The sequence below is a fragment of the Parasteatoda tepidariorum genome, chromosome 3 (genome assembly GCF_043381705.1).
Source record: "Parasteatoda tepidariorum isolate YZ-2023 chromosome 3, CAS_Ptep_4.0, whole genome shotgun sequence".
Classification (NCBI taxonomy): domain Eukaryota; kingdom Metazoa; phylum Arthropoda; class Arachnida; order Araneae; family Theridiidae; genus Parasteatoda; species Parasteatoda tepidariorum.
Window position 1 is genome coordinate 97,862,042 of NC_092206.1, and position 14,260 is coordinate 97,876,301.

General features: G+C 28.0%; 1 protein-coding gene across 1 annotated transcript in view; it reads left to right on the plus strand.

Moving 5' to 3' along the window:
• Nucleotides 1–4,368: 4,368 nt before the first annotated feature.
• Nucleotides 4,369–14,260, plus strand: part of LOC107452889 (Short Calcium-binding Mitochondrial Carrier) — a gene marked incomplete in the record, with an annotated part of 55,236 nt that continues 45,344 nt past the window's right edge. The window contains 1 exon segment of the mRNA XM_043044686.2: nt 4,369–4,719. Within this exon segment, the coding sequence (XP_042900620.1) occupies nt 4,531–4,719 (189 nt within the window).

The window sequence follows — 14,260 nt, forward strand, 5'->3', positions numbered from 1 at the left end:
AGCTGTCATCTTACAACCAAACTGGAACTTTGTACCCCATGTCACACAGTTATTCTTCACTTCTTGTCTATAAATATAATTTTTCCAAATTTTATCAACAAATAATACATTTATACAAAAATAACTGTAACAAAAATTACATGTACAGCAAAAATAACTATACAATAAAATATACAAAAATAATACAGCATTTTTTTCCTCTACTATTTAAAAATTAAAAATGTTGGATAAATGGTTAATTTAAAAGAAACGTTTAACAAAAACTTATTTCAATAATAGCAAAAACAAGTGGACCAGTAAAAAATACATTACAGTTAATTTGACCATATCTACTGCTTAAATTTTGAGGAACAGTATCAAGAGTATAAATTATATAAAAAATTATCAAAACCAATTATGTAAACAAAATTGATTAGTGAAAATTATTATGCATTTAATTAAGGATATCATTCAGATTTGTTGAAAACTTAGTAAGGTAAACAAACTTTTTATTTTAATTAAATCAATTTATGGAAAAAGAAATTTGAAAATTTTCACAGTGATGCAGTGCATTTTAACTCGCTACTAAGTTGGCATCGTGCTTGAATTATGTACCGTTTTAAGCAATACAGCAATATTTTTAACAGTACAAAATAATTCATGTAGAATAATATGAAAGATGAATATAAAAATTTAAAAATGAACATAGCTACCAAGACAGATAGGAAAAAATTCAGTAGATGGCAGAATAAATCTCATGATAATTGTTGCAAAATATATGAAATATTTTACACATAGGGAATTTTAGAGACTTTTATATGCATCAAAGTAGAAAAATTGCAATATCTTCCAGTTATTATTTCACATTTAGTGAACTTGAAATGTATTATGTATATTCATAATTTTGAATAGTAATAGGCATTTAACTGATCAAAAATAGTTAACAGAATTTTATAAATGAGGCTCGTTTCCTTATGTATTAGAGACATTTACTTAAATATTCAAACAATCAATAATCTGCAAGAAAATTCTATTTCATTAGGGAATTTTTAAGGAACCAAACTCAATTTTAGGGAATTTTAAAAAATTTATAAAATCTAGGAGAATTTTTATGGGGTGTCTGCTACATTTTCAAATCCATGATTAATTCCTACCATTTTTCATGACTTAACGAAGTTACTATTTTCTCCGACAAAAACACAACAAGAAATTTAAAAAAGCATTATAATAACATAAATTGAAATGATAGATATAACCAAAACTGTTATACCTCTGCATCTTCATATTTAAAGATTTTAAATTTAAAAAAAAAACAGAGTAAAGAAAGAGTTGAAGCAATAAAACAGTTGAAAAAATACAAAAGCAAATTTTCTTTCTTTCTGCAGAATTATATTCTAAAGATATTTTTCATGTTCATCCGAAAGGAAAGAAATACTCCTGATTTTTCTGTTCTCATTTCAGAATTAAAAAAAATTCGCCAGTGACTGGCTTGCTTCAGCTAGAATTTTAAATTGATAAAATAAAAATAAAAAATAGCAAAAATTCTGAAATCACAGAAGCTTAAAAGATAATTCGCTCTAGAAATGATGTTCTTTCTTTCATTTTTTGAAAGAACATAACTTTTAAAGAGAGTGATAAAAACATTTTACGTTTTAATAAAATATGACTGTGAGTGGGGATTTTATTACAAATTCAGATATTCGGAGCACCATGAAATGGGGCGTATTTTTAAATTCCATTTTAAAAATTAGATTTCTCAGCGACCTAAATCCATGACTTTCCATTATTTTCTTAAAAAAATAGTTACCCTGTTTTTATTAAACCAATAGACCAGGAGAAACTGGTAAAATCCAGTAGAGTTGGCAGCTATGAATGAATTGAACACATCCCCCCCCTCCCAGAAACATGAAAAAATGGATAGTGTGGAATAAGATGAGAATATATAAATTACTATACATTTAAATTTAATTTGAAAAAAAAAAGATCTTACTTCTGTGAAGATTCTGTAAAAGTTCCCCCATCCACCAATCGTACTTTGGCAAATAAAATTCCATTAACAAATGGAACAGCGGAAAGTTCTTGAAGAAATAGATCTACTTTAAACTTATACTTCTTTTTTTTCAGCATGAAAGACATTATTTATGATAAGTTATTTTATCTTCACATAGACATCATGAATACCAAAATTGCTTCAAAGTTTGCTGGAAAAAAAAAGAAACTTTAAAAATAACAGATAAATGTACAGATGAAATATTAAATGTAAATTAAAAATTAACACAACACTAAGTGGTTTTCAAAAGAAATAGGATTTTTTTTTTGGGGGTATTAGTATTAAAATAATGTTATAAGGGCAAAAAAGGAGTACACAATCAGTGGCGTAGTTTTACTGTATATTCGGCGGGGTTATCGGTTAACTTTTTTATATCTACATCCTACTTACCCTACAATAGTCTCTCCGAGTGCCCAACTTTGGGCAGGCCTGAATAAATCTATTTCTTATCCTACAATAGTTCATCATGCAAGTAATGTTTAATTGTCCCCCAAACCCTCCCCAAAACTATGCCACTATTCATAATACAAATGAACACTCCATACTAGCTAAACTTTATAAACTAAAAAAAAATCACAAGAAAGGATAAACTTGAACTATATAATATAACTACTCAAACTGAAAATTCTGCCACCCAAGCAAACTACAACACACACACATACATATAATATAAATATATATATATATATNACTATATATAAATATATATAATATATATTATATAAATCATATATAAATATATATATATTAGTTTTTAGAACTATGAAAACCTCTTGTCATGGGATAGATTTATGAATCAGTGTCTGTTTAAACCAACAACAGTCACTAAGGCACCCAAGGGGTTTTGTATTTACAAAAATTAAAACAAAAATATGTAGTGGCTTGAACAGTACTGGCTACGAGTTACACTCTTGGAGTATACGAGTTATACTGGTGCTGCTTTTTATTCTCCAAATAAGCATCACCAATACTGCACTGCAGTAATTAAAAGATTATTTCTCCATTTAAAATAATACAAGATAAAATTTTTTTAAAAAACATCTAAGCTAAGACAACAGCAAAACTGATACTCATACCTAAACATTTCTAAAATTTAACTGAGATTACATAAAAGAGCTTGCTTAGAAAATTTATTTAAACATTTATGTCATATCTCGGTGATGGTTTGAATTTATGACAGCAAATTTGAACTTCAATTAGTATTAAATAATATATATCACTGGTAATAACTCCATAATTTAAATGGATACAGCTCTGCTATTTATACAAATCTTGTAGACATTTTATTATTAGTACATAACTGCAAAGAATAATTACACTCTTAATAAGCTAACAAAATTTTGTAGTATAGAAGTACTTGTTTTGATAATGTTAGTTTTTACTTAAAATCTGGAAAACAATAATAATACACAGAAGTAAATTCTAAATATCTTCAATGTTAAATTAATATAATAGCAAAAGTAATTGCATAAGTATAATTTTCAATTCACAGATCAGTAACTAAATATTTTTCTTTCTTTTTTTAAGTGAACTAATAAAATAATAAACGAAAAAATTACATAAAATGAAATACTTTTCCTGTTAGTTATTTATCAATTTCACTTAACAAACACAATTAATTTAGACTTAAAATTAGGGTAACCACACCTCAGATAAAGCCCACTACAACGTTAGAGATAGGATAATCATCTGATTTTATTTTAAAATAAAATAAAATAAGGCAATTATGTCAAAAACATACCCGTCATTCGAGGAAATTCACGAAGGATGACAAAATGTGAGGAGCCTACTCATTTTGACACTTCAAGAGGAAAATTTTTAAGGTAACAAAAATAAAAAATAAATCGATCAGACAAAAATAGAAATTTATAAGCCCATTAGGTATACAATAGCAAATTGTGTCGTATTAATATATAAATTTCGAAATAAAATATATACACAGCTGCTGATAAAACAAATTAAAAAACACTTCTTTCACTTCATTTACATTAGTTACAGAAAATACCATCGAAAATACAAGTCATAAAAATTAAATCGTTCGCAAAGCAATAAAGATTTCATTGAGAAGCAAAAATTCCTGACCTTTTTTTTAAAACTTTTAATGAAATCGTCAGAAAAAAAGGGGAGAGAAATAATTTTTTATTTATGATTTGATGTTTGTAGGCTTAACAACACCAACCAAATCATACATACAAATAATTAGCTGCTCAAATTTTACGAAAATTTGAGTACAAATTAATCTGTCAAGTTTTCACCGTTTAAAACTATTTTAATGATGTTTCTATTTTTATCAATTACATAACATTTTTCTTTTTGTTTACGCCCATGGCTGTTGCCAACATCTCAACTCTTCAATTGGCCTACACGCGTGTTTTGGTCTTTCAAATTGAAAATTTATTAATTTTACTTAACTATAAAATTAATTTTTAGCTTTTGAAAGAATGAATCAAACGTAGTTCTAATTTATACTTCTTCTAATAATTGATTATTTTCTTAACTCAATGAAAATGAGTTCGAGTTATCAGCATACATCTCATAATTTTGATGAATTAATTCCCCAAGAGCAACGAAGGTTGGTCAAACTTTTTAAACAACTGGACACAAATAGTGATGGAAAAATTGATGCTGAAGATTTGGCAAAAGCGTTTAAAAGTATGGGAATTCCATACCACCCTGATGGGGCGATTCAGGTATATTTTTTTAATGCAGATTCACTATTGTATATTTTCTTAATTACTTTCACCTTTAGAGTGTCTTGAATTGTTTACTAATTATTAACAGTTTTTATTTGTTAATAAATAGTTCTATTATTGAATAATTAATAATGAAAATTCATATGGATATGGACACCTATATTTTTAATTTCATATTTCTTATTTTTTTTCCACCAATGGAAACTGTGATGAGTTGTTGGAATTTTAAAACTGCATGACTTGATATAATATCAAACTACATGAAACATTTTTATCTAACAAAAAATAATTCACTCCCCATTATTAAGTGAAAAATAGTTAATTATTTGTAAAGCTCCACTAAAATTTATGGGTGAGGTAACAAGTTTATGAACTTGCACATTAAGAAATTGCAAAAAGTGTTGCCGCTTTTTCCATATGGGGAGTGCTCCATATGAGGAATTACTGGTATGAATTAATCCATTTAAAATTTTTTATTACCTATTAAATGGTGAAATGTATAAAAAAAGAATTTGACAGATGCAGAAGAAGTCTACAAAATTCTACGCCCTGGGGTTAAAATTTATTTCTAAACCAGCATTACCGATTTCGCCTTAGAGATTTAAATGATTAGAATTGATAATTTTTTAGCATCTGAAATTAAACGCTGTAAAATATATATTTTGCTAAAAGTTTGATTAGGTCTTTTAAGTCAGTTTGTTGTTTCTTAGTTTATCTTATGATCTAAAACCAATTTTGTTAAATCTTAAGTCAATTTGTTATGTTAAGCTGTATAATATGTGTTAAAAGGGTTTTCATTTACTTTTAACACAAATCATAAGTTTTTATTACACATTCTAATGGAACTGATATTGGTTTCGTTCACAATTTTCCTGTCCACTGTCTGTACTTAGATACTTTAAGTATGTGATCAATTTTTCGTGCTTTTTAAATGTTAGGTATTAATATGAAAAAGCTGGAAAAACCTTTCCTAATTTTTATGGACAAATTAGCTGGATTGTCAAAATTACTTTATACTCTGATATTCACAATTTCATCGCTAGAACTACTGCTCGGTTATTCGCTTGAGTAACAAGCAGTATCTCTTATATCTTTTGAAGCATTTCCAGGATGCTCTATAAATAGAAACAAACAGATCTACTGATGCCTAAGATTTTTTTTCTCCCAGATATATTCAGATATTTTTTATCCGAAATAACAGGTTAAAATATATTAAGATATTGAGAACAATTAATTTATTTATTTTTGACGTTATGGTGATGAGAATTTTTCTTACTCCTGATAATAAATAATGTTGCCTCAGTTCCACCTTCCTAAAATTATGAACTTCGTTTTTTTTGGGGGGGGGGGNTGACATATTCAGTTTCGCATTTACTGAAGTATATTTTCTTCTTTAAATCGGTACTTTTTTACTGCTACTGTTTGTCTAAGATAGGTACTCTGACAGCCACTAAGTCTGTGGCTGTCTGGTGCTATGGAAGCAAGAAGAGGGCATTTTAGGAAGGGTAGCTTTAATGATGAAGTCTCCTTTTCTCTCGACGAAACCAGTCCTAAAGAGAGACTCTGCACCCCTACTTGAAATAATGATACCTCGTTACCATGGTCACCGCCACAGCTCCAGGCGAATGTCTGGCAGAGTACCTATCTTAGACAAGCAGTATTAGACTATTAACTTAGTGTCGACTGAGTTCTAAGAAATGTAATATTACTCAATCAAACAAATTGAGTTTTTAAGAAATAATCCCGAAACTTATGATTCCCTTTGATGGCTCAATATTATCTCAAATGCTTGTGGTACTCTGGTTCAAAAATTAAATACAAAAAAAAGTTCCTTTTCTTTTGAAAGGACTAGAAAAAAAAAATTTTTTTTTTAAAAAACTTAATGAATTTTTTTAAAATTATAATTTCTTCAAAAGTGTCCTTATCTTATGTATAAATTGATTGCTCACTGCAATGGGTTTAAATTGTATTATTTTTTGAAAGCTTTCCCAAAGGTATAATATAATGAAATGTACTTGTACTAAATGAGAGGATCCACCCCTGCTTGTTTCACCTGTAGGCCCCCGCAATTGCTTTACAGTTATTTTTTTCTTCTTGACGATAAGCAAATTGTTGGTTCAAAACTATTAACTTCAGTGTCTATTCTCTTTTTGTCAAAACCTACTTCGTACAAACGATGTACAACATTTTGTACCAAAATTCTGTTCATTTGAATTGAAATATTAATAATGCATAAAAATTGAAAGAAATTTATTTTTTTCAGCTCTTTTATATGCTTTTATTTTATTTGTTTCGTATCATTTCAGTGCATATGTTGTATATAATATATTTTTGTGTGTTTTTGCTAACTTTTTCGTAAATCTTTATTCGACGATATTCTGCCTTTTTTCCTATTGATAAACTTACAACTCTACTTGTGCCTCTTCATCCAGCTTGAACCATAAGACCTCTATCATGATAATAAAACCGTCACACCAAAACCTTAAAAATCGCATTTGTGTATTGATTTGAATATTACTACGCATTCCAATTTTAAACAGCGCAGTGCCTGTTTGAGGGTGAGATCAAATGTAAATACTTTTATTCAATTTGACGTATGTTATGTTTTAAGCAAACCCTTTTATTATGAAAATTCATATACTTGAAATATAGACGAATCTATAGAAAAGATGCGCTGGAAGCTCTGCGGATGTAACAACATTCCAAATTTCAATAATAGAAAGAAATATTAAATATTTTAAGAATTATTTAATTCCGTCATTCTTTATTTTAAAAAAAAAAAGTCATTCTTGTTTTTAAAAAAGGGCTAGTATGAGTATTTCAGTTTAAATGTCAAATTAATGTAATTTTTAAGTTTAAATATTTATTGCTAGAAGTGTAGATCACTCAGAATCCTTTGCTATTTTATAATATTGAACGTAATGCTTTTTATTAATTAATTTTTTTACTTTTCTTTTTACTTTCAATTCTTTTATGCATGATGATTTATTCATAGTTGCCTTATTAATTTTTGTAGTAATGTAACTATTAATTGATTTCATGCATGAAATTCATAATTTGTTGAAAGTTCTTGTTTTTATTTAATAAGGGAAAAAAACTGGTATGACAATACTTGAAGATGCTCAACTATCTTTAGAGAGACAAAAATTAAATCTAGAAAATACCTCACTTGATAAAAAATGCTTCATTCGCTTCTAAAATATTCTATAATATATTACATATAATTGGAAATAACAGTGGACATGTTAGTGCTCAAAATTGGTATCCTATTGGTGCCTAATGAAATTGGTATCCTATTTTTGAGCGCTTGAATCATGTTGACTATTATTTCCAGTCTGTATATTTTTAAAGTGAATGGTTATTTTCAATTTAATCAAGTAATATCTAACCACTATAGTTTCTTGGGATTATTTATTATAAAGTGCCTTGTTGAGATCCAACATTAACCTAAAGCTGTAGTCCTAATAAATTGAAGGTATAATTAGATTTTGTTTGAAAGAACTAATATAAATAACTTATAAATCTGTTGAATCTTTTCACTTTTTGTGGTGAAAATGAAAATGAAAATAAAAAAGTAATAATATTTAAAATAGTTTTGTTCTTTAGTATGCAAATTTGTGCTTTAATAGATGTAGTTGCAAAATTATAACAACTAATTTATAGGTATGTAATAAAAAAAAATAGAAAATTAAAAAATTTCATTTACTGCAGAAGTTAACGTTTACTATCATTTAATTATTCAAAAACCAGAATCTGCTACTTATATAGTATCAGATAAATGTGACGGTTGTGTGATTGGAATCTGTTACAATCTGATACTCTTGAGAAAGGCTGAACAAGTTCACTAACTTACATACTGTCAGGGTTGGCAAGATTTTGCCGCAGGTGGAAAATAACCGGTGAAAACCGTCCTGGCAAAAACAAGTTTTTGCCAAGCAAAGTGGCAAAAGCCTATATTTTCCAAGATGAGAGGACAAAAACACATTTTTGATACAAAATAATTCCTAAAATTGAAATATTTACCATAAATATATATAATTAAAAGAAAATTAACAAAATTATTATTCCATAATTAAATCATAATGTATTAATATATCATTTTTGTAGTTTAAAACATTATTGATCGGAAAATTAGTGATTATTCTGATTCTCTTTTTTCCAGTAAAATGAACTTATTTTAAATTAATATAACTATAATTTAAAGCTTAAAATATCTATCAACATGCGATACAAGTATCGATGCATTTTTTAAAATTTGCGCAAATTCAATTCTTTAATCATCATCACAATACAATTTGTGCTGTCTCAACATAGCATGACAGAACACTGGTTTTGAAACATTATTTACAGTCAACCTATTCCGAATTTTAGAATGTACAAATTACAAATGAAAAGTTCGAAAACACGCTTTCAATGGCAGCACTACTAGATGAGTGTAAATGAGACATTAATTCACAAAATTCTCTGGAAATGATATAATGTAAAATACCAAAAGTTATTATGAAGTAAAAAAAATACTATTTGTAAAAAAAAAAAACATTTATTTAAGGATTCAAAAATGAAAAGAGGTAAAAAACTTTCAATCTTTTAAAAATTATTACCCTTATATTAATTATTAATATTTTAAGAATAATTTTCTCATGTAATGTCTCAAAATTATTATTCCTTATGATTGATTTAAATTTGTTTCAAGTATTTTGTAGTAATATTTAATCAGCAATTTAGATAATTTAGTTTTTACTTCCAGGTTTTTGCCACTGTCCTGGCAAAAACTCCAACCCTGCATACTGTTACATAGGAGCAGAGCTGAAAAAAAAATTTTTTTTTCTGTTAATTTTTATTATTACTTATTTCTCATAAGATAAGACAGTTAAGAGGCTCTATCGAAAGGTTTTGTAAGCCGTTTTTGGTCCACGGTATAAGACAAAATTATGAAATTTTGTTTGCTGGCGAGTTGTAGCATTTTTAACTGAGAAAATAAAAAAGCTTTGTCCCCAAAGAAAATAAAAAAGGCCACAGTTTAAGTGCCTTGCACTTGAAGAGCAAAGCGATGATTTTAAACTATATATATCATCTTGCTGTGAAGAATTATGTGAGCTCTAGAACGGACAAATAACTTAAATATTTTAAAAGTTATTAAATTTTTTTCTTTAATCTCGTCAATTAGGCTAAATTTTCCCACCTAGATGAAAATTATCAAAGTAAGCTTTTAAATATTAAAAAATTGTACAACAAACTCTTTTCATTTTCGCAAACCTGTGGCTTTTCTCCTAATTGACGTTTTGAGTCATTCTCGGAATAAGCATCGACAACACTGGCTTTAGATAGGCTAAACTTGTCCTAACAGTCATGGGTTACTGTAACAAACTCACAGCGATTATGAAAATAGTGTATTCAGGGGTCTGTCCAGACATTTTGTGAAAGGTCCGTTTTTGTAAAATTGTGAAAAAATTACTCGTAATTTGTGAATATAAAATAAACGATAAGTCACATTCTTTCAACCAGGGTCCGCTTTTGTGAATTTGTGCAAATTGGGTCCGTTATTGCAAAAAAAAAATTTCTAAGGAGTTTTTAAATTGTAAAGACATACAAGATTATGCTCAACACTGTGAAATTATAATTAAAAAAATTAAATTTTCAAAAATAAACAGCAATTGCAGCTACTAAATTAGCGATGCACCATGTAAATATTTTGTATTTAGCCTATACTGCTGAACGCAGAATATTCATTTAGGAGGAATAAAGGAATAAGCGTCTGCCGAAGACAAAATTTTGTTCGTTTACATCTGTCTTTCTCCCCCCCCCCTTCCTGGGAAGGGTTTATTCGATTAACAAAACAATAATGAAAATAAATTATTTTGTGAAAGGTCCGTTTTGAAGTTAAAATATTTTGTGAAGGGTCCGTTTTTATAAAAAGATATTTTGTGAAGGGTCCGTTTAGCGGACCCAAATTTCTTCTAAACAGACCCCTGATATTATTCGCAAAAAAGCATCATTTCATAGGACGACAGAGGCTTTGAAAAATAGCCTTAACGGTGGTCACTTTTTCTAAAATTGAAAATTTTTGACATTTTAAAAAAGAACTGTTGATATTAATAAATATAAGGCATTTCTCGAAAATGTTCTAAACATTACAAGGTTCGTTTCTAAAATGAAAACTTCAAGAAACAAGTGTAAATTAAAGTGATTTTCAGAATATTAAATTATTTCTAACTATTCCATATTATTAAAAGAATGTCGAAAATGCAAATGGGTTGCAAAATTGGCAAACAAATGTTTGTCATTTTTTAAAAAAAAAAATTTTTCGTCCTTTTTTTTTTTCTTCCCCATTTAATTTCATTGGTTACTGCATTTTATAAGAATTCAAACAGGGTCCAGATTTAATTTGACCTAAATTCACCGCTCTTAGACTTCACATAATTTTTGTGGTTAAGATGTAAAAGTAGTATGATTGATTTTTTATTCTATTTCATTTTTGCTGATAGCTTAAACTTTTTATTAACCGATATGGATCTTTCTTTCGCGGATGCGTATATTTTCGTTGTTTGGACAAATTTCTCTAAGTTATTGATGTATGACGATTATTGTATTGTATTAAACGATTTTTGTCCATGTTTTCCATTGTTGAGCTTTTTATTACAAACCCCTCCATTTTTACGATGTATTTATTTCTCCTGCGTTTGCAAATAAATAATTCGGAAATGACTAAATAAAATAAATGAGCGATGAATTCCATTCGAAAGACTGAAGGAATATCTTCTAAAAAAACTATTAGGAACTCTTTTGAGACCAGTATTTTAAGGTTCTTGTCATCCTTAAGATATGAAGTCTTGTGTAAGTTATGAACTATCAATTTTCGCATTTATACAATTCTATGTAAATTATGCCGTTAATTAATATGAAATTTTAAGCATAAAAAGTGATTCATAGTAGTTTGTTAAATATCGAGCTAATTGAAGTCTTGGGTAAGTTATGTACTATCAATTTTCTCATTTATGAAATTCTATGCAAATTATTCCGTTCATTAAAATAAGATTTTAAAAACAAAAAGTGATTCATGTAAATATCCGTTAAATATTGATCTAAATGAAGTTTTATGTAAGTTATAAACCGTTGTGCCGTACAATGTACAGTTGATTCTAAGAAAAATCACTTCGCTCTTTTTCTCTTTTTGTTTACTATTTGAAAAAGATTTTTAAATTTATTTTATTTTATTTCTTCTTATTTTTTTTATTTATTATCAAACAAGCTTTTTGACGATCACTGCCTTTTTACCAATCTTAACTTCTCTAATGTTATGAATTCACTTTTGTGATGACATCAGTAGGAAAATGTTTTTTTTGTTTTTGTTTTTTTCTCAGTTTCCAAATTGCTGCCATAAAATTATTTATCTATTAGTAAGAATTAATTTTCCTTTCTTAAGGGCGGAAAAAAAAAGCGTGATCTACCGGTATGAGTTCATATTGTGACTCATGGTAATCACGTGCCGATCGAATGAACGAAAATGCAACTCTCGTACTCTTGCAGTTGATTTCTATCTTTTTACATCATTTTGTTATTATCAATATGTTTAACAACAAGCTATTGGTCTTAATTTTACCTGAGAAAGTTTTAGTCGATTTAGAGGATATCAATATGATGAAGCGAACTCTATGGAAACTTAGGTTAGATACATTTTTTAATAAATCCTTTTTATTTTTATATATTTCTGGTTTATGATCGTTTTCGTTCTTATTTTTATTTATTGTGGTTTTGTCTAGACTTTATTTTAAACACTGTTTAATGATCCAGATCTTTTTCACTGGCGCCAACTTTAAAATTTCAACAGATTTTATTTAAACCTATTTTTTTTTTCTTTTCATTTCTGCACGTAAAAAATAAAGTTTTTTCCTTATTTATTTTCTTTTTTTATTTTATTAAAAGTCTTAAAAAGTACGTCATTGTTTGTCTAAAAATATATGCAGATCAAGTGTATTTTTAAACACTGTTTATATTTGTGTATTATCAATTATGTAGTCTACTGGCAACTAAGTTCAAACAAACGACAATAAGTTCAAAGCTTGGTTTAAAATAAATAAAGAACTTAGATTTTAATTTACTCCTTTCTTTCCGTTTTCTGCCCTGGGCCTCAAATCTGCATTTTGAAAATATACATTAAAATTATCTTCGTTTTTTGAATTACTTCTGCATATACATAAATGTATGAGGATAAACTCTGATACAATGGCGTCTTGAATTTTCGTTGTGCAAAATAATAAATGTTAAGCTTTTGTTTGTACTAAAACACAGATGAGATCCCCCCCCCTTCTATTTCATATTTTTGAGCTAATTGTGTTCGCATAGACGTGAAAATTTTGATTTTCAGTTAGTGGCCGGTGGGCAATAATGACTTATACTCGTAATCCTAATGAGTCGGTCAACGATATCGATAGGTTTTTTTCATTTATTAACCACTTTTTGCAATTTTTTTTTCTCGCTTGGATTAAATTGTATTTTTTTTAAAAAAAATTATATAATTAATCTACAGCTATAAAAAGTTAAACATACTGACTTTAAAAATTTTGTTTAAAAATATTTGAGGAGGCAAAATATATTTAATGTATATGTTAAGACCGAATTTGGTGGTTGTTGACTATTACCGGTGAATGTCAACAATCACATAGTCGCTTTGGTATATGTCCGAAATATGTACCAGGTCTAGTTAAGTGCCACTTTCCGGTGTACCCTATACTGATAAAAGAATGTCAACGAATTAATTAGTGTCAAATCGGATAAAACAAATATTTCGGACATTTACCAAAGCGACTATGTGATTGTTGACATTCACTTGTGAAGGTCGGCATTTTCTTGATTTCGTTGACTCACGATAACGTATACATTACAACTTCTAAATATGTAAATTGTTAAGGAACTCTCCTTCCACTTGAATCTTTCCATCACAGGTTGATAGAGTGAAGGATCTAAATTTTGAATGAAAATTCTGTTTTTCTAAATCAAAAGTGGAAAGAATGACTAGTTGTTTATTTAATTTAAATCGTTTTTTNTTTTGGGGGGGGGGGGTGACTAGCCACGTGGTGTATGGTTATTTTTAGGTCTATGAAGCACTATATTCCAATAACTGTACTGCTGATTCTTTGAATAAATAAAAATAAAAAGTGCAAAAAATCTCCTGCATTTTAAATATCTTCTTCTGTAATTTTATGGTGAAACTGTATGGATTGTATGTTTTCATACCATTGATCATAAATACTATTATATAACAAAGCTACAGAAACTATGTAATAAAAACAAATTTTATTTAATTACGCCAAGTTCAAAAATTATTATCAATTTCTTGAACCTTTGAATAAAATTTTTTATTCGTATTGAAGATTCCATTTTTCTGGGGTTTGCCTTCTTCATACAAATGGGATGATCGTTTGAGTTAGCTGTAGTTCACATGGCTGTTGTGTTGTCTGTTAACCTCTACATTCAATTCAAATCTTCGATGTTAAAACTTATTTTTTTGTTACAGCATAGACGCACTTTGCTCTTGTAT